Source organism: Argiope bruennichi, chromosome X1, assembly GCF_947563725.1.
Source record: "Argiope bruennichi chromosome X1, qqArgBrue1.1, whole genome shotgun sequence".
Classification (NCBI taxonomy): Eukaryota; Metazoa; Arthropoda; class Arachnida; order Araneae; family Araneidae; genus Argiope; species Argiope bruennichi.
The window spans coordinates 79769936-79793104 of NC_079162.1; the positions used below are offsets into that span (position 1 = coordinate 79769936).

The 23169-nt window shown below is 28.1% G+C and overlaps 1 protein-coding gene and 1 pseudogene across 1 annotated transcript; both read left to right on the forward strand.

The window, feature by feature from the left end:
• Positions 1 to 2130: 2130 nt before the first annotated feature.
• On the forward strand, positions 2131 to 9143 carry LOC129959295 (uncharacterized; annotated as a pseudogene).
• A 407-nt stretch (positions 9144 to 9550) lies between these two features.
• Positions 9551 to 22852, forward strand: LOC129959507 (uncharacterized). Its single transcript, XM_056072370.1, has 4 exons — positions 9551 to 9641; positions 18192 to 18297; positions 21618 to 21801; positions 22747 to 22852. Exons 1-4 carry the CDS (start codon positions 9571 to 9573, stop codon positions 22761 to 22763), a joined length of 378 nt encoding a protein of 125 aa, XP_055928345.1. The 5' UTR covers positions 9551 to 9570; the 3' UTR covers positions 22764 to 22852.
• The last annotated feature ends 317 nt before the right edge of the window (positions 22853 to 23169 follow it).

Below are 23169 nucleotides of genomic sequence, written 5' to 3' on the forward strand. Positions count from 1 at the left end.
TAATAATCGGATATCAGCACAAAATATTAATGTATTATACCAAATATTATGAACAAGAATTATTAATAGTTAACTTATAATTTCTTAATGATTTATAGACCCTATATTTTTAAAGCCCAGATTAGTTTCATATTGACATAAATTTGGGACAGTATAATGAGAAATAACCATGCGAAGAAACTTTTAAACTGTCGGCGTCCTGGCATAGGGGTAGTGCGTCTTCCCCGTTATTTGGGCTCCCTGGGTTCTAGTCCCGGTTAGGGCATGGTTGTTCTTTTTCTGTGCTCTATCTGTGAGGTATGTGAATGTACCCCCTTGCAAAAAAGAATTGTGCAAGCGAAGGTGATGCATGAAGCAGCTAAGTCGGCGCTACTGAAAAAACAAGAGACCCTCACTCGGCTTAAATCGCTGACAGATAACTGTCAACGAGCTTGTAAAGTGCCATAAATCACAACCACAACTTTTAATTTTAGAAATCAAATTTATAATAGAATAGTTTAGAAGATCGTTTTAATACTAACATAGCTTTAGAAAGTGGCGAGCTAAAATAATTAAAAGAATAGGATAAACTATTATAGAGAATTTTTAGAATACACATTTATACTTATATCTGTTCAAGAAGTTTAATGTAAGATAACAATAATTTAAAAAATTTTCTCACTCCTCTAGCTTTTCGGTCGATAAAACACTATACTCATATATAGAGGACAAACTTTATATGAAAGAATTCAACCATAGATCTGAAAGAAGTGGATCAAAATCACTGGAGTTATATTTGTGTGCTCTTGGGAAATGGAATTTATTTAAAGTGCTCAAAATAATTTTGAAGCACTCATTTTCAAAATTACAGTGGCGTTTAAAGAAAATAACTGTTAAGAAAACATTTTAAATTACGTTCACAAAAATAGTAATGGCAAAATTCCTTTCTTTTTCAGACAACTAGTTTTTGAATATTGTGAGATTTCGTATTTTGAAACCAATGCTAACTTGCTTTCTCTGAAAAAAAAAAGTGATGTAAATTCATACCGGAACAAAATTACAAAGCTAGTGGGTACGCTTTATAATATTACGCTGTAAGACTTTTACCTTCTTTGGTATACGATATCAGCAACGCACTGATTTCTCATGTTTATTCCATATTCTTATATTGGACATTTGTTTTGAAAAAGTTGGAGTTCGGTTTGAACCGGCGTTAGTGACGATTGTGTTCTCTCCTTTCCTTGTGCCTTCAATCCTTAGTCTTCGACCGCTTGTTGTCCAGCAAGTGTTATTGATAAGTTCTCTCTTTAATTTGTGTTGCTTACAGCTAAGGTTGTCTGTCATTTCATTTTTTTTGTAGTTTTCAGAAGATACCCCACTCGGCCAAACGAATTCGGAATTCACTTTTTCATCAAGTGGTGATGCTGCAGAAATGAACAAAATTATACAGTTTAATATGGATACAGTTCAAAATAATTATCACTATAATAAAACCACCAACGAACATGTTATGCACTTCGGACCAAACCAATATCACGAAATTAACGTAATCCTGTCGAATGGAGACAAATTGCAGAAATTGTTTGAATTAAACCCGTTCCTAGTGCACGGCTTCATCGAAAACAATATTAATATGCATGACTCAATAGACAACATGAAATACACCCGACAAGGAAAAATATTATTCACGACAAAAGACCCAATATGTGTTGTGCAATTATTGTCACTAAATAAATTTATGGATAAAGATATTGTGACAGATGTTATATCGAAAAACATCTCTTCTCGCTTCTTCTTCACACCAATAAATACCCCAATGAAGGAAATAGCAGCAGTAATACTGGGGGAAAAAACCCCTTACTTTTGTAAAAATTCAGCAACTACTGACCTACAAGATACTTTCAATGTGAAATTCGTATCATTTCTACAAAATATAAAAGAAACATTCGAAAAATAAACTGCCCTTTTTGCAGACATGTTACAAAAATCTATTAAATGTATAATTCAGAATATGTGTAGAGAATATGTACAAAATGACGATTGCAGACGAGGGGTTGATGATGATTGCAAAAGTAAAATGGCGATTGCAAAACGACGCGAAAAGAGAATCCTATAGATTTTCTTAGACGTATTACAGATCCCAACACCGAAATGCATTGGTATGCAGGTGAAAGTAATGATTATGCCAGTTGGCTAAGCCATCCACCTCCTTTATTTTTTATTTTAATTGTCTTTTGTCATTGTTTCCTTTTCTTTCCAACCCCTCAATTTTGGGTTTTCGCTCATTTTTCATTTCTTTTTTAAGCTTTCCACGACTCTTTTTACCACAGCTGTTCAACAGTAGATTTCCCTCACTTACACTCCGCCTCCCCCCCCCAAATGACCTTTCAGTAGTGGAATTGCCGCAGCATTAACACTTTCGCTGCCACGACTCACGCCCAATATTCGGGTCCTCTATCTAGTTAGATGACCCCTTCTTTGCTATCTCTTGACTGTAGTAGAGAAGGATTCATCTAATAACATAGATGGTTTGTCCAATTACATATTATCTGTAATGCACTGGCGCGTCATGCGGCAGTCAATGTGTTAAAAGCAAGAAAATTCGGTTCAGCCAACTTCCATTCTCCACATCTACTTTTGGGATCCTTCTAGAAACGTATCTGAAGGATACGGAATACTTCACTATTCCAAACAAAATCTTTTTTCGTACCCACCGATAAGATAGACCAGGTGGTGATCTTCTTAGAGGTGTATCAGCAAGTATGTCTAGTAGAGTTGTCTTTAAAAAAATGGCCCGGACCTGGAAATCTTTGTAGTTGAAACCCAAATGTGTAATCAAATCTTCACAATTATTTATATTTATGCTCCTCACGGGTTCAATATTGCCCTCACTAAATATTACTTGACGGCATAAACTCGCCAAAATTCATCTTTGGTAAGGTGACCATTCGTACTGATTTTACCAGTACAGTACTGGTTTTCAGGGCATAAGTCCTGGTTAGTCATTAAACATAACCAGTACACGAAAAGTACTGATTTTAGATTAGAAAAAATTAAAACAAAAAAAGTAATAAAATAAAAATAATAAAATTAGAACTGGCAACCCTGATAATTCCATGTGATATCATCAGGTGTCGCATGAGCAGGATCGCCACAACGTCATACAAGCCAGTGGTGGTCTGATGTACTAACTACTGTGATGTACCTACCTTATTATTATCACGGCGGCAAAACGACGAACGTGCGTATTTAATGATGATTTAAAATTAAAATATACATTTATTAAAGAAAGTAATAATATTGATCCTAGTGAAGTATATTGTGAAAAATGTAGAAGTACGTTTTCTATTGAAAATAGTGGAAAAAGCGACATGGAAAACCACATAAAACAGTTAAACACAAACGAGCAGTGTCAGCAGCAATTACAAGTTCGAGTATGACATCATATTTTAAGAAAAAAGAATTTGAAACTGCCGAGAAGAAATAGCTGCAGCTGAAGGTTTGTGGGCATATCATACAGTTATGCATAATCAATCTTTTCGATCAATGGACTGTACCTGTAAACTTATTAAGGCATATTTCGATGCTAAATTCACATGCTTTAGGACCAAATGCGAAGCTATAATCACCGATGTACTTGTCCCTTATGCAAATCAAATATTGGATGAAGATTTGAGAAACGTAAGTTTTATATCAGTGTATTCAGACGCTTCAAATCACAAAGAAATTAAACTTATTCCTTTACTTGTCAGATATTTTTCATACAAGAATGGAATACAGGTAAAAATTATTGAAGTAAAAGATTTGCCAGGAGAAACGTCTGACATAGTTACCGAATATATTGTATAGGTCTTAAAAAAACATAATTTAGAAAGCAAGATATTAGGGTTTTGTGCCGACAACACCAACACTAACTTTGGAGGCATGCGAAGAGCCGGGAAAAATAATATTTTTACCAAGCTAAAAGCTACTTTGGACGGACGGGAACTTGTGGGAATTGGTTGCTCAGCGCATATTTTAAACAATTCTATACAAACCGCGGCGGACTGCCTTCCAATTGATATTCAAACTTTAATTACCAAGATTTACTCTTACTTTTACATTTATACTGTGCGCGTCAGTGAATTAAAAGAATTTTGTAGACATAGAATATAAAAAACTTTTGGGTTCCAGTGCTACGCGGTGGTTACCGTTACGACCAGCTATTGAGCGCGTGTTGGAAATATTTCCTGCATTAAAATCGTATTTTGCGTCTAATGAAAAAACTCCGACAATTATTAAAAATTATTTTGAGAATCCTGAAACCGAATCTTGGCTTTTCTTTCTCCATAATCTGTCGTCAATGTTTCATAACACGGTTTTAAAGATAGAAGGACAGGATATTTCTATATTGGAAACAAATATCATTTATAAGGACCTTAAAACCAAAATTGCTAGCAAGTGTGTTTCTGCCCCTGCAAGTTCGACAAAATTTAAAAAGGCTATAAGAAGACGGCTTAGTTAAATCGAATATTTTCAAAGAAAAAGTGGTGGAATTTTACAGCACATGTTTTCAGTATCTGGAAGAATGGGAAGGCCATTTTGAGGGAATCGAGAAGTTTAAATGGATTACATTAAACATAAAACCTACGCATCAAATGGTTCAAGTATGCAGTGACTGTTTAATTCAACATTATCCTGAAATAAATTTAATTGAAGATGAGCTCTTTGATGAAATCTATTTCATTCAGCGCTACACTACAGATGAGAAACTTGGGCATTGGAATTAAAATTGTGTTTCGGTATCGGATAGGTAGATTGAAATTTTTAAAGCCTTTAAAGAAAATGATGTGTCCAATAATATTGGCAAATTGATAGAGTATTGCCTCTGTATGCCAGGAACTAATGCACCGACCGAACGGGCTTTTTCTTTATTAAACAACATCTGGACTAGCGAGAAAACCCAATTGAAAGTGGAAACTTTGAAATCCTTGTTGATTGTCAAAAATAATTTAAATGCAACCTGTATGGAATTCTATGAAAATATACAGGAAAACAAAACTTTGTTAAAAGCAATTCACTCCTCAGAAAAATATAAAAAACAAACTAAATTAAATAACTATTTATGTTTTATTATGTTATTATATTAGGTATGGCTTATCATGTTATGTTATGTTTATTATGTTTTATTTTTATATTGTAAAATCATATTTTAGTTTTCACATTTCTTGTGTTTAAATAAACGCAACATTTTTTGATATCTAAAAGTTTTTTATTTACTTAGGTATACAGGTTGGCCATTGGGTGAATTTTTGATAAAAATTTATCAAATTTGGGCATGGCTGGTCAAAATTCATGTTGTCCTGGTTTCAGGTTAAAAAAAATGGTCACCTTAATCTTTGGTGATTTTAACCTCTATCACCCTTTATCGAGTGCAAACCATCATTCACCTCTTGTGACGATTTTGTTGAAAGTTTCAAAAGGTCTAATTTTATACTTCTTAACTCATCATGCCCAACTCATATTATATATCCAAGTACATAATTCTTGATCTCACTTTATGCTCTGTTCAGCTTTATGAGGAAACATTGTTATGTTTTTGACTGCTCTTTCGAAAGTGATCATAGGCCCGCAGTAGATTCATGGTCAAAACACAATACCGCATCTAAATATCTCAAAACTGTTAAGCGGAATTCAATCAATCAATCAATAAAATAACGAAATTCTCACAGCATTTAAACAACTGACTATAGAAATAGTTAATAGCAAAATTTCACAAATTATATCTAAACATGCTTCGAAAGAATTTTACCCAAAAAGGTTTATCCACAGTGGTAGAGTTCTGCTTGTGACAACTTCAGCCGTTTGAAAAAAAAAATACTTGTGGAAAAAAGCATTGAGGAACATATCTGTATCAGATTGGATTAAAAACAAAAAATGTAGAAGAAAACAAAAAAATTTCGTATTAAAAGAGAAAAAGATAGGTATTGGGAAAGCATAAGCAGAATTTCTCTAAATCCTAGAAGGTTTTTTAAAATGCTAAAGAAGGTATCCATCATACAAACTCTGATATTAAATTTAATGGAATCATTTTTCGTATCATAATATAAGCATTTTAATATAAGCAGTTCAAAAATTCAAAGAAAACTTTTCGCAAATTTTTTTTCATCTCTTAAATATGGACTTGAGCCTATTCCGATGGACTACAGTAATGACAACCAATTTTTGAATAGTTGTATTAAAATCTTGGTGCTCAAAAGAGCCATTCAAAAGAACGAAAAATAGACATAAAATCCCGGCAGCCTGGTAAAAAAAACTTGACGCTACAGCTCCTTGCAAAATCTTCGATATTTTTCAACAGTAATTAAATTTCTCTTTACTTCCAAACGATTGGAAAAATGCGTACATAGTTCCATAGATTTAAAAAAAAGTATCTATGCCTTTTATATTTCATAATTTGAAATTGTAAACATGATTTATTCAATATATACTAATTTGAGTTTCATGTTCTTTCCTCTGAGCAAACATAAAACATCAAAGTCTCAATATTAATAAAAATATTTACAGAAGAAAAAAAATGTAATAATTTTATTAGCAAGCTTTAAAATATTAACTTATCTAAGAGTAATAATTATTTTTTAAAAGAACTATATTCATAAGATTCAACATTCAATAATATTTGAATAATATGTAAAAACGAACATATGTAATTTTTCAAAAACACTGCCATAGTCGTTTGTCAAAATGTATCCTTTGGATAAAAAAGGAAGGGATATGGGAAAGGAAAGAATAAAGTGGCACCAAACGAATTAAAAAGCGATGGTAATTAATTATGCAAAAACAATGATTCCATTGAAAATACTAATTAAATATTTAATATAAAAAATAAAATTATATAACTACGAAAATTTGGATTAAATAATTCAAAATAATATCTTTTTTTTAAAAAATCCGAAGTTTTTCATAATTGATCGGCTAGCGTATTATTTACAAAACGATGGTTTCATCAACGCTATCGACAGACATCACGACATGCGCAGAACGATTGAAAATTGAACAGAAGCGGTTTGTTTGGTACATGACACGTGACCGTGAATTGACCCCATTTGCCTGTGACGTAATCTTCTAATCATATGGATTCTGTTTATTCTGCAGTTGCCATCTACTGGCGGAATATAGAACTAAAGTGAAAATTTTAAAGGAATAACATTTTTTTATTCAACTTTTTCAGAAAATATTTTACTCCAATAAATAAATTAAGTAAATAGATTTGAAAAAAATTAAAATTTAAAAGCAATCTGAAATATTTAAATTAAATCAATCAAACGTTACTTAAATTAGCAAATTAAGTATTAATTACAATTCATAAATTTTATATTTGATACTAATTAACAATTTCTTTTTAACTGTATGAGTGAAATAAGAGATATTTGGAACAAATGTTTAAAAATAGAAATAAAAATATTATTTGTTATTCAAAAAATCGTCGATTATGTCTACAGAGTTACGCACTGGAAATAAAATTAAAATCGAACAGCCGAACATTTCTTGTGCCGTTCTTTTGTTGCAATCTCTCGCAAGCAAACATCATCTAAACATCTTTATTCAATTTCTCAACTATTTCGATTTCTATTAACTGTAACTTTTTCGCATCTAATTTTAATCGTCATTATAACAAGCATCTGTACCACAAGCACGCATCTCAGCATCTCAACTTTCATTGGCATGCTGAATCACGTGAGTCAGAGCATAGGTTTTACTGTTCTTGGCAAATTACTGCCTTTTTGGCAGACAAACTAATTTGCTAAGGATGACGAATATTTTACTAGCGAGCTTTTTGTACAATATCAAAAAGTCACAAATACCAATGATATAGGCAAACTAATTCGCTATACATTAAGAGGAGGGGGGGGAAATCCGCCTTTTTATATTTGTTATGAAATAATATTATAGCACAGTTAATGGGTACCAAGAATTTATTTTTTAAATGATCATAAATCTTAGGGAATTACTAATGAGTCATATGTGTAGGGTTAGCCCTCCATATTACCAAACATTGCTGATAATATTTAAGTTTTTAAATGTGAATTATTCTGAAAGTATTGTCATTCATATTATTTTCATCAAAAGTAGTTTTCTAACAAGAAATCAATAGCAAGGATTGTAAATTACTTTGTAGCTGAATCTGTTGTATGTACTTGACCTATAGTAGACACACACACCCTCTTTTTGCTGTTTCTTTCATAGACAGGATTCGTCTTTATTATGAACATATTATTTTGCTTCTAAATTTAATGTAAATGTTATGTTTGAAATCTAAATAAAAGAAAAGTCATTTGCAATTTTAGGTGAGGAAAACTTTTTGTAACAAAATAAGAGTTAAAATCTGTGATTTTTGCTAGTTTTATATTAGGCTAATATAGGTTTTTTTTTTTTTTTTTTTTTTTCGGTTTTTAATGCTAAGGCATTTGATTCTTTGAAAATGTTACTTTAAATAAAAACTGAAATAATAAATAAAGTTTTTTTTTTAATCCTGAGTTTTTGAATTGAAACCACAATTCAAATCTTAATTCTATAACTCAGTCATCTTTTGAGTGATTGGATTCCCAGATACACATAATTCCAAAGATGTCTTTTGTAGATACCAGAAATTGCAAAACATGGAGATGCATGAAAATCTCAAAGTTGAATTTTTTTTTTAATGACTATAGAATTTTGATTCCACTAATTTCATACATTTGAAATGAACAAGTTTAGAGTAGTTATTTGTCACTGAACAAGCATAAGAAAAATATTTAATATTTATTTTTAAAAATGGAATTGAAAAAAGCCAAAGAACAGAAATGTGTTTTCTTTATTGAAAAACTAAATTGTGAAAATAATGTTGCAAAATAAAAATTTAAAAAAATTAAGAGAATACTATTCATATACTTTATTTACATAACAAACAATTCATTTTTGTGCATTAAAAATTAGCAACTAAATATATTATCTTCAAGATGCATACAAGTTTAAAGATATAAGTGGTCAAAATTTCTTTTATATGTCAAAAGCCCTTCTTTTAAAAGAATTGAATTTTTTTTTTTTTGACAGAGTTTCCACAGGAGTGGGTACCAGAAATGTAGTCTTAAATGGGAAATATCTTAAAATGCAATTTTGTTTTTAGCACTGAACAGGCAAGTTAATTTCCTTATTATTATTATAACCTTTAACTTGGTGTTTGGTCAACGTGTTTTTTAAAGAAAATTTCTTATCGCAATAAATACTCGAAAAGTTTTTATATCGCTCTTCAGCAGATTGCTTATGGACGCGGGACAAACGGGCATTTAAATATTGTTTATTGTAGAATTTAGTGTTTCATAAGCACATGTAATCCTTTCCACATTAAATACCTTCAAAAGAAAAATGCCAGTGGATATCTTTTTTTTAAGCCAGCACAGATAACTTGCCAACCTTCTATGGTTGCCGAGTTGTTAGTGACGTCATATGAGCATCCAATCAACGTTAGGTTGCACTAATTCCAAGCTTCTGATATAGGAGTTTGTAACAGTTCGTCACTACATCCTCTTTGCCTATTTTCATGTTAATATTTGTTTTGCATTTGCAGTGCAAATGATTTTAATAAAAATGGGCGCAAATTTAGTAATTAAACATCTCAAACGTCTCCGAAAGCATTTTTTATGGTAAGTTGGCCTCTTCATTTGTAATAATTGTTGTATTTAAATTATTTTAATGTTTTATGTGGTAATAATTATATTTGTCACAAGGCTAAAAAATTTATTTAATGTGTTTAAATCATTATATTTTAGAAAGAATTTCTGGATGGATATGTTATTTAAAATCTATGGTAAATAGTTTTCTCGGAGATTATGTAAGAGTATTTTGTGGCATTATAGCTTGTTAAAATTTTGCCTATGTTATGTTAGTCGCAATCGTACTTAATTATTACTGAACTAATTAAATAGTCTGTGATCTGTCAATATACATAACTAAAATCTCAAACTAATAAATATTAAATACAAATAACGATAAATGAAGAGAGATTGCCAAAATTGGCAACTAATATGATAAAAGTTAAAGTTGTTAATGTTTTTGAAAATTTAAAAGAAGTATGTGTTAATAGTAATTTTATAACAAATATAATTTTCATATATCTTTAATATTTTTGGAATGGAAAAAAAATATTGTATTTTTGCAGTTTGAATATAAAAGATTATAGTAATTATTGCAGTTTTTAATAACTTCTAAGAAGAAAATATATATTAAAAATCTCAATGTACAATTTTTGAATAAGTGACAAAATCAATCTTTTCAAATGTACTTCCAATATGAGATCTATCTACAAAATATATTATCTGTGTGGAGAAAAAGAAAAAAACACGATTCTCTTTCATAATAAATTCTAGAAATTTTTATATTGCATCATATTTTTTCCTAATATTAACATTATTTTTTAAACTTTCTTAATTATATAATACTCCTAATAAAACACAGAGAAAATCCTTCAAAAGCTTTACTAAGAAATTTATGTTCAAAAGCTTTATTAAGAAATTAAATCATTTTATTTTGAGCATTAGTTAGAAAAGTCACTTAATTAAATACGAAGGCACAGTTCATTGTTTAGAAATTGCAAAGTTCAAGCAACAAGAATCAAAAGAATTAGAAGCTTGTCTATAATGAAATTGCACTCTCTTTGCTGAGTATACAGTAGTGTGACCCAAGGATAATATGCAATTTTCTTCCATATTTGTAATGGGTAGGAAATGAGAATATTCTAATAGACATGACAAAAAAAAAAAAAAAAAAAAAAAAGACATGATTTTGAGTGATATTTTATTATTATTCAAATGTTCTAAATTGCAACAGATTTGAAATTCATGAATTTTAGCTTACACGAACTGAATTTTCATCTCGCATATAATTGTTAAAAAAATTAAGAAATTAAAATAGATAAAAATTAGTTAATGGCTTGATAGACATTACAAGGATTTATGACAGACCTGATACATGTAAAAATTTGAATCATCTTTGCATTTTTCTTCATTGATGATGCAGAATGATATTTATTATGCATAATGTGTTATATTATTTATAGAAATTAACAAATTTTTAAATCCTCAAGAATTGAGCATTCTAGGTATTACAGCAGTTAAATTTATTCTTTTATACGAAACCACATACTCCTCAGATACTAATTTAAACATTCCTTTTTTGTTTCTTTTGATATTGCTTATTTGCTATTTCTGTTATCATATTGTACAATTTCATTTAGATAATTGTAGTAGGCATTGTAGGTATTGCAGCAGTTAAATTTATTCTTTTATACAAAACCACACACTCCTCAGATACTAATTTAAACATTCCTTTTTTGCTTCTTTTGATATTACTTATTTGCTATTTCTGTTATCATATTGTGCAATTTCATTTGGGTAATCACATTGCGATTTCAGACATATTCAGCATATTTACTCAACTTGACTTTTTTAACACCGTCACCAGATCTGAAATAAAACTATCTTTTTCGTGGTTAGAATTTAGATTGTAAAATGCAATATTAGATGCATATGAACTGCAGCAGTGTGTTTTTCATGTTCATGACATTCCTTTTGTTTCTTGACTATTAGTAAACTACATCTCATTCAGTTATTTTTTTACAGTTTCTCTTTGCTCTTTTAATTCTTGTAGGATATTTATTACTGTGCAGATTTTCTTCTCATCAATTGCAAATTGAAGCAATGTCCTTGGATCTGTCTTTTTGTCTCGACTAATTTCTCGAACATGTATTGTGGTTCTACCTATACCATCAATATAGTATTTGCCTTGCAATATGATTGAGAAATGCCAGGTCGTTGGTATCTCATTCAATGTCATTGAGAAAATTGTGTATTTTCCCTTAAAGGCTACATATTTCCATCTAACAAATTCTACGAGTTGCACTTTTAACTCTGGAAATTTTTATAGAATTAATTTATTAAATACAATTATTGTGTAGTAAATATGCGTTTTACTTTTTTATGTGTTAAAGAAAAATAAACAGGTTGGTCCGATCAATGGAAAGTAAGAATACAGCAGGATGAATTTGGTGCACCAAGGAGATATATTGAACATGGGTAAAGCTTCTCTAAAAAGATTTACCTTGTAGCCTCTTTAGTACATTACATATTCGGTCTTATTTCTCATCAATACTTCGTTTATAAGCAGTCTCTTGAACAATCTGTTTAAAGAGATTTTACTTTACTATGCTGGATTTAATTCATTGGTGTGTGCAACTACGCAAGTCGATTGTGTAAAATTTTCTATGATGAAATTTTAACTTGAAGTCATAGGTATTCAACTATCATAATTTCTTTCACGTTTTTTTCTTTTCTTTTTTTATGTCTCCACTTATTAGAAAAGTTCTATTTGTTGGACGAATAATGACAAATTTTAGTTTATATAAAACTCTTCTAGATCTAGTATTTAAAATTTTTAAGAAGAGGGAAATACACTTTTATTCTTCAGATTTTATCATTTTGATAATGATTTTTTTCTCTTTCTCTTACTTTTTTTTTTTTGTTTCCCCATAAAAAAAATATTTCTATACATACAGAAGTTTGTATTTATTGACAGAGCAACATCAGCACAAGCCATTGAAGTTAGGTGCAAGAAATTTGGTAGAAAGTTACTTCTTGGGTATTTGAGGTCTATTAAGAACTACTTTTAATTAGAACAATAAAAAAATAAAGACAGAATTTTAATATGTTTCTGCCATAACATCAAAGCTTATTATTACACCAAAGTTAATTTTACATCATTTTAAAAGTTTTAGAAGGGGAATTTCCAGTGATATGAATTTTATTTAAATAAATGCATTTATTTTTTAAATTTTAATAATTTTTGGAGAATTAATTTTGGACACAATTTGTAAGAATGATTTTTATTGTAATGAAATTTAAAACGTTGTCATTGCTTCATCGTTGAATCACATTAAATGTGTTAACATTGTGATTAAAAAAATGCTTTCTTTTCTTTAATTTAAAATTCAAAATTTTAAAGCAGTTCACTGAATAAGATTCTGTGCTTGTTGAGTGTTTTTTAAATTTTAAAACAATGGGACATATTATCCTGTGCTAGCTTTAAAAAATAGTTTTTAAAAAATACAGTAACTCTTATTTTTTATTTTCATTTTGCACCTTTGTGAATTTATTTCCGCTTCTTATGAAAATATTTTCATAAGTAATGTGATTTCATACTGTTTTTACCATTTATTATACCATTGTATTTTCTCATAAAATATATAATCGCATTTTTTTATAATTTTTAAAAGCTAAAGTTTTTATTTATTTTTGCATATAGATTAAAAAGCAGGTTTTATTTTTGAAATGGGAAATTTTCAAAATACCCTTTGCTGTACTAATTTTTTCATAGTCTGAACAATTCTAAACATTATTCTTTTCTGTTAAAAAATCTGATCCAAAAAACTTAGTTAGAGCATGTTATTTTGTCATCAATTTTTGGCAGTTTTGCTAATTCTATGATGGTATTCATTTTGGAACACTTTGGTTCTTAGCGTTATATGCTAATAAAATGGTCTAAATTGCTTAATATTGTGAGTTAGCATAGGAGGAAATTTATTCGTTCGAAAAAGTTCAGAATTGTTTATTATTAATTTTATAAAAGTTGATTTAATTTTTTTATTGATGATATATATATTTTTTATTTTTTTACTTTTTTCAAAATGAAAAATTTGGTTTTACAATAGAAGATGTACTTTTGCAGTGTTGCAGATATAAATATTAAAATTTTTTTAAAAATACATGTTTAAAATTAATTTTCAAAAACAAACCTAAATGTGAAAATTTTTAGTTAAAACAATGCATTATTATAAAACAGAAAATATTTTATGCTTAAAAAGTACACAGTTTTACATATGCATTTATATAAAATAGATGCTTAATCTTTTTGGCCAAGCTGCTTAAAAGTACTTAATTTTTGCAGTAGTTTCTACGCACCCTGTAGTAGTATAAAGTGTGGAAGATGTATTCTTCTTATGTGCTGGTTGAATTTCATTCTGATAATTTTGATAATAGTTTTGATTAAAATCTACTTGAATTAAAAGTTTACCATAAGGCAGGTTTTGTTTTAAATTTGTAAAGAGGCTAGACTAACTGTGCTTTGCATAAACGTGCATCAACAGGAAAATATGCAAGTTTTTTTTCCTTTAATAAATCAAAGTAGTGTGATTTTTGTTTCAAACTACAATTCTATCTGCTGTTTCTTTTCATCTTTTATATTTTTAAGTTGAGTGTTAACTAATGTTTTGTAAAAAGTTGTTGTCATCAATAATGAGAAAAATAAATGGGGGAAAAAAAAAGATTGTGATAGACATGAGAGCTTTAAAAATTTTATAGCTGAATTAATTTTCTGATTTTTTTCATTATTTAATACATTTTTAAATATTTTATTGCATTTCTGTTATATCAAAATTTCTAAATTATTATGTGTAGAAACAGGCAAGTTTTCTACACATAAAACAATATCTTATAAATATACTGCAAAATGTAAAAAAGAAACAATCTTCCCTGTGAAACTGATTTTACTGTGAAACTGATTTTACTTTTCTTTTCGTTAACTATAATTTTCCAACCTTGTTTAACATTCTACTTGAGAAACTTTCTTTTCTTCCATTTTTGTCACAGTATATCAAAAAGATTTTCCCTGACTGCTTAGAATTTTTCATTGTCTTAAAAAACAATGTTCTTCAATCCTTAAGAACTGTAAATAATAAGTTTTATTTTTCAGATAAAGATTTGTATCCCAATATCAGTAAAGTTAGTATGGAATTGTTTGGCGATAGAATACTAAATATATTTATACTAGTAGTAGTAATAATATTTTAAAAAAATTTCAAATGTAGATAAGATATTTGAAACATGAATACAAAGCTGTATGTAGAGTTTTGAATAAATGTCCTCTAAACTATATACTTGCCAGGAGCATAAATTATATAGATTCAAATAGAATTGCTAAACAGGCTCATTCTTTCTGTTACAAGAAATAAATCTTATCTACTATTCTTATGAATTACAAGTGACTATACAAAATGGATATGATGCAGTTATAATTGGATTTGACAATTTTTTACTAATTTGCTTTGTAATTCAGTAAAATACTAATCCCATGACTAAGGCATAGTTGTAAGGCGATTGTGGAGTGCTTGGTTTTAGATTAATTGAAAAAAATTCAATGAATCTAAGAGGTTCCAAATCCCAAAATAATCGGGAGTGTATGCAAAATATCTCAAAAACTTAGACCTGTAAAAATTAGAATCTTGAATTGAGAAATATATAAGAACAGGAAGCACATTTCAAATGAACTAAATGATTTAAAATCATGAATTGTAAAAAATAGAAGAAACAGTTTCTGTTCTGCAGAAGTTTGTGTACAAACTAATTGTAGACAGTTTCTGTTCTGCAGAAGTTTGTGTACAAACTAATTGTAAAGACAGATTAGTAAAGATTCATAATGTCTAGCTGAATCAATATGTTAACAGAGCAGTTTCAAATATAAATTTAAAATATTTTAATTGTTCCATGTTTACTAGCTCTTTTGCTTAAATTTGAATAAAAGTGTGTTTTTTTATTGTGTTTATTATTTTCACTTTTCTCTTTATTTTACCAACTGCTGATCAAAATTAATATTAAAGATTCTTGTGGGATGAACATTTTTTAAAAATCTGTTTTGTTTGAGCTAAAGTGTGAATGAATTTGTCATGTATGATTCCCTCTAGTAGTCTTTGTGAAATTAGTATCTAAAAATAAACATCTGCTAAGTGATGTTAACAGTGCTTGCATTGTAATCTTGAAAACCACTTTCAACTGTAACTATTGGCTAAGATAAGCAAGGAAATAATGATGGATTTGAATGTAAGTGGTAAAAAATGTTAGTTATCATTGGTATTTTTGTCTCAAATATGCAATTTTATGGTCCTTGAATTTTCTTAAAAATATCTCTTCCCCCCTTATTTGAAGAATTGAAAACTTTGTGGAAGTTATAAAAAGTGGTTTGTTATTAGGCTGCATGTTGTTGTTACTAATCTCGGTTGTAACAACATTTCTGTTGTCTAGCAGGGCTAGGCAATCCCCATGAATCCAAAAACATCTAAAATGTCTAAAAACAGTTGAGAGTCCCAAAGGACTTCGTCTTTGTTAAGTTGCATGTACTTTCCAATAATTTAAATTTTGTGAATTGACTATTACTGTACTTCTAGACTTACATTTGAAAGTTGATTTTGCAAGACAGAAAGAAAGAAACTGCTTTGAAATAAATGCTTCTTTATTTAACAAGGAAAAATATATTAAATAAGAATAGCTTTCAGGAGTCATATTTTTCTTCATTTTTAAAAAGAAAATGTTTTTACTGAAAAGTTGTTTTTAACATGTGCGGAGATTATTGGTATCATGTTCTTAAGTTTTCTCTGACAGAAGAAAAAACTAACATGTAAAAAAATACTTTGTTCATACTAGTTGAAAATATTATAAATTTTGAAACTTTATTTTTAATTTAAATTTTTTACAATTCATTTCAATTTAAGTTTTTGCAAATTCATTTTTCGTTTCAAAATTATCCGGTCTTTGACTTTGGTCTCGTGACAGTGTTATTTATTCATATATATTTAGCTCAGCTGTTTAAGAAAGAGGTACTTTGAAAGAATTCTTCTAAATTTTAAAAGAAAAGGTTTAAAGGATTATTCAGTAATTCATTTGTATGGAAAAAAGACATATTATCAGTTTTTATTGGAATATCATATTTCCAAAGACAGAAGATTATAAACTAAAATATTCCTTTTTTGAATTGCCACAATCAAATCTTGAAATTGGATTCATAGCTATCCTGGGAACAGTATTAACAGGAGGTCAAATTGAAGTATTTTCTTTTCAAAGTCTTTTTACTTATAATAAAAATAAATAACAAGACATAGCAAAAATGTTCAACATTCTTTTAGATTAAATCTTGATAGTCATATCTTTATTTAAATATTTATTTTAAGAAATTACATACAACAATAACTATTCTTAAGAATAAAAATTTGATTCTTTTTTCTGAGAAAGTACACATGAGCAGTTAAGGAAAATTGATTGTAAACAATCAAAGAGTGTAAAGCTGTTTGAAATATACATATAAAATTTGGAAGAACATGGTATTCATTAGTGGTATTTTCTGTGCTATTAATAATTCTTTAATAGCACAATTCTGTTTTATTAATAATTCTTTATATAAATGCCACTTTTTGCTTTTCTCATTGAACACCTATAACAATTTTTAAAATTCATTTTTGTGACAGTATAAATAATTTGGAATATTTTAAAAAATATAATTCATTCATAACGAATAATGTGTTTGAATTACGAATGAAGATGATCATTTGAAACTCAAATTTCAACTGTTTTTTTAAAAGAATTATCTATGTTATATCAGGTAAAGAAAAGTTTTAATTATTCTCCAAAATTTATTTATTGTTTATGTATTCCTTTACAAATGCTGTGGAGGGCATAAAAAGTGTTTAGTTTACATGTTATAGAAAAATATTTGATTGTACTTTAATATTATTGAGATAAAGAAAGGAATTTTTATGGTTGTACTTTAATTTAGAGGGCAAAAAAAAAAAAAAAAAAAAAAAAAAAACAGATTCTTTTATATTTTTTTATTGAAAGGGATTTTAAAGAACAGTCTTTATATCATGTATGTATGAATGTATTATTATCTATTTATAGCACGTCTGGTTTCTGAATTCCTTTGTGTTCTTTTTGTAATAATTGTAAAAAGTAATTTTGAACAGTAGATTTTTCTTATTTATTTAGTGTATCAACAAGTGACAATCTGATGTTACTTTAGTGAATTAATTAATTAAAATATTTTTTTACTTACTAAATAGAGAATAATTTATAAACCTATTTCTTTCACATTTTTTTTTTTAATTTATAGGAATCTGATATTGCATTTTGTTTTGGATAGGAGCAGGAAATCTAGATATTTAATACTAATAATATGTTTGTGTACGAGAGAGAAAATGCTGAAGTTAAAAAAAAAATTGTAACCGTAGGAAAATATTGACAATGGAAAGGTGAAAGTGGGTCATACTGTATATGGCATTCTAAGTTGGAGAATACATAATTTAAATTTTCGTATGTTTGTATAACTATGTTATTTGCTTATCTTTACTTGAAAACTTCTATTTATTCTTACTTTTCCAGGCATTTTATGAAATTTGACTTAAATAGTTCATTCTTCTGGTATGATCGTACTTATTCAACTATAAAGAAAACTTATGAAACAAGACAAAACTTATTACAGGAAAAGGTAAAGTTCACTTAAAATTGTCTACTTTAATTAATTATTTTCCAGCTTAATGACATGACATTTTAAATTATGTTGCAGAAATCCATTTTAAGATGATATTAACGAAATAATAAACATTTAAGAAATATTTTTAATTCAAATTATAATTATTTGCTTTTAATGTAAAATTTGAACTAATTGATTTTTTTTATTTATTTAACAGTAGTGTTGAATATTTTAATTCAGGTTGTTTACACAGGAAATATCAAAATGTATTATTTTTCTAGGGAAATATACTTTGGATTTAACATTTTATTATGCATCGAATTACTGAATTATTTGCATTAAATCAATGAAAATAATTCAGTAATCTGTTATCACAATTATTACTTTTAAGAATAAATAAAAATTCTAAATAGTATAGAAAACTTTAAAAAAATTATTAGAATTTAAATAAATGCGACAAATTTATTATATTACAATGTATTTAATAAAGTAATGAATATGGTGCTAAATTTCTCTATATTTAAGAAATTTGTTCGATGTGTTATTTTCTGAAGTTCTATGACTTATGCAACAGCAAAAAAATATTCCAAGAAACATTTCCGATGATTTGATATTCAAATCTATAGTTGTGTGTGTAAAGATCAACTCTTATAATGTCTAAGGAAAAATAAATGTGTATAAAATGTTTTAATGGAACCCACTGATGAAGTGGGGCTAAAAATATATATTGCCAGGTGAAAGTGGATATCAGATTTTAATAAGAATATATAAAATTTTCAAAAGAAGAAAAATGAGTTGAAGTGAAATGAGGTTTACTTTTTACAATTGCATATATATTGAAAATCTATCTATATTAATAAAAGAAAAGTTCTTAAATATTATTTACAGGCTTTAGAAATTTAAAGATTTACTTCAAACTTTATTCAGAAATATTATGAAGCATAAGAAAAATTTTCTGGAAATTCAGAAATTTAATTTTTTGGCTAAATAAACTATGTTTCTGTTTATAAAACATGATTATTTTTATTATCTTCATTCCAGCTAAATGAAAGTCATTTTGAACAGTTATTTTCAATAATTTTATTTAGATGCCTTCCAGTTACACTTCTATTGTTTAATTAAAATTTATGCTGTTCTTTTAACCCTTTCATTATTGACCCGGCCCAACAACTAGTACAGATTCTAGGCTGTCAGGCTGTTTACATTTCAAACGAATTTGCATACCCTTATTGTGTTGATGAAGGGGTTAAAAATTATAAATAACTATTGAAAAAATTTAGCTTTTGGCAGGTTTAAAAATCATTTGGCACTGTCTGAAATTTTTCTGAAGGATCTCTTGTTAGATATTATTAATGAACTATTTGAAAGAATTCCAGTTCTTCATTGAGAGATAGCCATGATTCTTGCTTTCTCTGGGATCTTCATTTTTGTTGCCAAGGTCGAAGGTTATTGATCTGAGAATCTCTGTAAATCTCTTCTACCGTAAGACTAACATGGCAAGAGGATGGTATTTCAGATTTATAACAATATTATCTGAAGTAAAAAATGCCAAAAATAGTTTTATGGTTGAATCTTTGAAAAGCGTTTAATGGATATATAACATACTATTATGTTGAGAATTTTTACGAAAATGGAAAATATCTATGAATTTCTTTATACGTTTAAAGAATTTTTTATAAAATATTTAGAGTTTAGAAATGCAGATGTATGCAATACAAGATCCGCTAAACAAAGAAAATAAAATAAAAATCAATTGAATAATATTATACTACGATATAATGCAAAAACCAGGAACAAACAATTAATGAATTACAATTATAGAATTAGAGGAAAAGGTTTATGAAATTAAGATCTGTCTTAATATAAATTTTAAAAAGAAGTTATTCATTTCAAATATGCTGCTATATCGCAAAAATAGTTTACAAAATCTTTGAGAACAATTTATTTGCTTTCTTATATACAAAGTGTACTGTGATAAAGTATTATAATCATCAAAAAAATCAAACTTGAAGTTTTGAGAAATTTCATTTTGGAAAATTTTCGAATTATGCATGTCTCTGAAAACAATGACTCACAAATACTTTGAGCTAGATGGGGGAAATTTGAAGTGGGGTTTTCAAACTAAATTTATAGATTTCTATCAAATTTTGAATAAGATCCATTCAGAGGAAGTCTGTTTGACTGTCCAAATGGTCACAATAACTGCAATAAAACTCAAAACTTAATAAATAAAATATATGTCCCGTTGTTTGAGTATCCAGTTTGGGCATAATAACTCAAAGTGCTGGTAGATAAAGTTTGTACATAAGTTTAGCATCTAAAATTTAGATATATACGAAATATGGAATAAAATCCATCAAAGCAATTGGCTGTTCTTTTGCATAAATGTAAATGACATAACTCAAAAATGCAATAACTTAGGTAAATGAAATTGGGCACAGTTTTAAATTCCAAAGAATATGTACTTGAAAAATTTTACATTACATCTGTCAAAAGATTCATGTAAACTCAATAATTCAAATATGCAGAAACTTGAATTAAATTTAGTGTTTGATGCAGTGACTTCTACTATAATTAGTTCTCTACCAAAATTTGATTTTAGTTCATCAAAAAAAAAAAAAAGAAAAAAAAAAAAAACACTGAATGAAATGATGAAACTGAAATGATGAAAAACTGAATGAATGAATGAAAAGTGAATTTAGCTTTCTTTAATTTACTGTAAAATGCATAACTCTCATGTTCGAGAATGAAAATAAAATTCTGAGCACTTTTGGTATTCACGGCTTTAGCTAATGTCCACAATCTTATGCCAGGAAAGAAAAATTGAAATTCTGAGTAAAAGAGCAAAAGCAAACATAATAACCAAATTATGCAAAAACCACCTGAAACAGAATTAGGACTAATGGCCAAATTAATTCTAAGTAAAAAAGATTTAACATGAGATGATTTTTCTATTTTATATGAAAAAAAAATCTAACGAAATAGCCTGAATCCTTTTATAACTTGTATTAAAAAACCGATTGAATGGTTGCATAATCAACTCGGAATAGCATACTATAGTAGAAAGAAAAATTATGTAATCCACAAGTTTGTAGCACAGAATAATTTTAAATATGGTGTAAATAATTTAGAAATATACATAACAAAATTTAGGCTAAAATAGAAAATTGTTTTTTCAGACAATCTGGTTTTTGTTGCTGTATTGGATTTTTTTTAACTAATTAAATATTTAGTCAAAGATTTTAAATTAAATAACTTTATTTTTTATGAAATTGTAAGAATTTTATGTTTGTAAAAAATATTCCAGTTCTTAAAAAAGATTTCTTTTATTCTAGCTGTTATCTAATTATGTTGCTGCTGCTCATAATTGCCATTCTAAATACATTCGCTTTGGTGGAGTATGGTTATTCCTGCTCATCAAAGACAGAAGCAGAACGTATAAATTTCGGCGTGAAACTGCAGCATGCCCTCCTGGAATTCACAGACTCTTTTTTGCCACATATGAAAGAGGAAGAGGAGGTAGCTGCATTTTCATTTGTAAAAACTGATTTTTAAGTCTGTGAATATGCATGCTGAGAAAATTGTCTTTTTACTTTTAGACTAGCTTTCTCCAATGCTCTTAAACATTTTTACTTACATTTGCTGTTATATACATATGTTTGGTTAATTCAATATCAGTAAATCTTATTCAGTTAGTAAATGCTGTGGTTAATAAATGAGCATATTAACTTATGTATCCATCTTCCTTCCCAAAATTATTAGATTATTATTCTTTGTTTATTAATATGTTTCTCACTTCTCTAGAAACTGTTAAACATTTTTATTTGTAATAATTTTTAAAATTATATGTCTTCATCTGAAAAGTATTTGTCTCTTGAGTGATATATAGAAAAGAAATAATTGAAATGTGTAACCATTTGCACCCCCTCCCCCTCCTTTTTTTTACCTTTATTGGAATTTATTTAGAATTCTTTGCCCTAAAGGGAGCACAGTTTATGTGGGGAACAACTAATTAGCACTGAATCACCTATTCAAAATAAATACTAATATTATTTATAGCATAGGGCAATGTATTTTGAATCATTTTTTCTCTTATAAAATAATTATTTTTAATTTTGGATGCTGAACTAGAGTATGACAATGAAAATTTTGAATTCGGTTTCCATTCTTAATATATTTGTAACAAATTATTTTTAAAATGAAGCAATTTGTTTCTATATATATGTTTACTGTATATTACAAGGTCATTTAGATTGGCCATTTTATGGTTGTTCAGAATCATTCTTAGAAACTGTCCTACAATAGTCTGCCAGTCAGCTTATCTGGCATTTTCCCTCATTTTTTTCTTGTATTCAGATAGAAAAATTGTATCTGTAATTTATTATTGGCTTTTGTTGTTATATTTCTTAATAAATTTCTTGACATTTGAAAAACGCTTTAATTTTTTCTTTTCTCTATTTTCAGAAAACAGGAGACGCTAGTAGAATTGGTGCAAATACATTCCGTCATCATTTTCCTGTAATTAACCAGAAGCTCCATGAATTTGATCTGGCAAAGTAGTATAAAACTGGAAATGTTAATGTAGAGGTGGATTGATTATAAAGATAGTCCATCTTTTCATTACCATTTCGAAGGTTTTCATACACATCCTACAATGATCGTCAGGAATTATCTTCATCAATTACAGCCATCAGCTAATTCTTCAACTCTAATTGATGAGTTTCAAATATTTATTGTATGTGGAATTGTATTCTAAAGTGCCTACTTTGCTTTTTCTCTATTTTAACCAAAATTTTTTCTCTATTTTAACCGAAACTGAAATTTATCAGTGGCATAGCGGTGGTGACCCAGTGGATATAATTTGAATTTTTCACGTCTTGTCGGTAT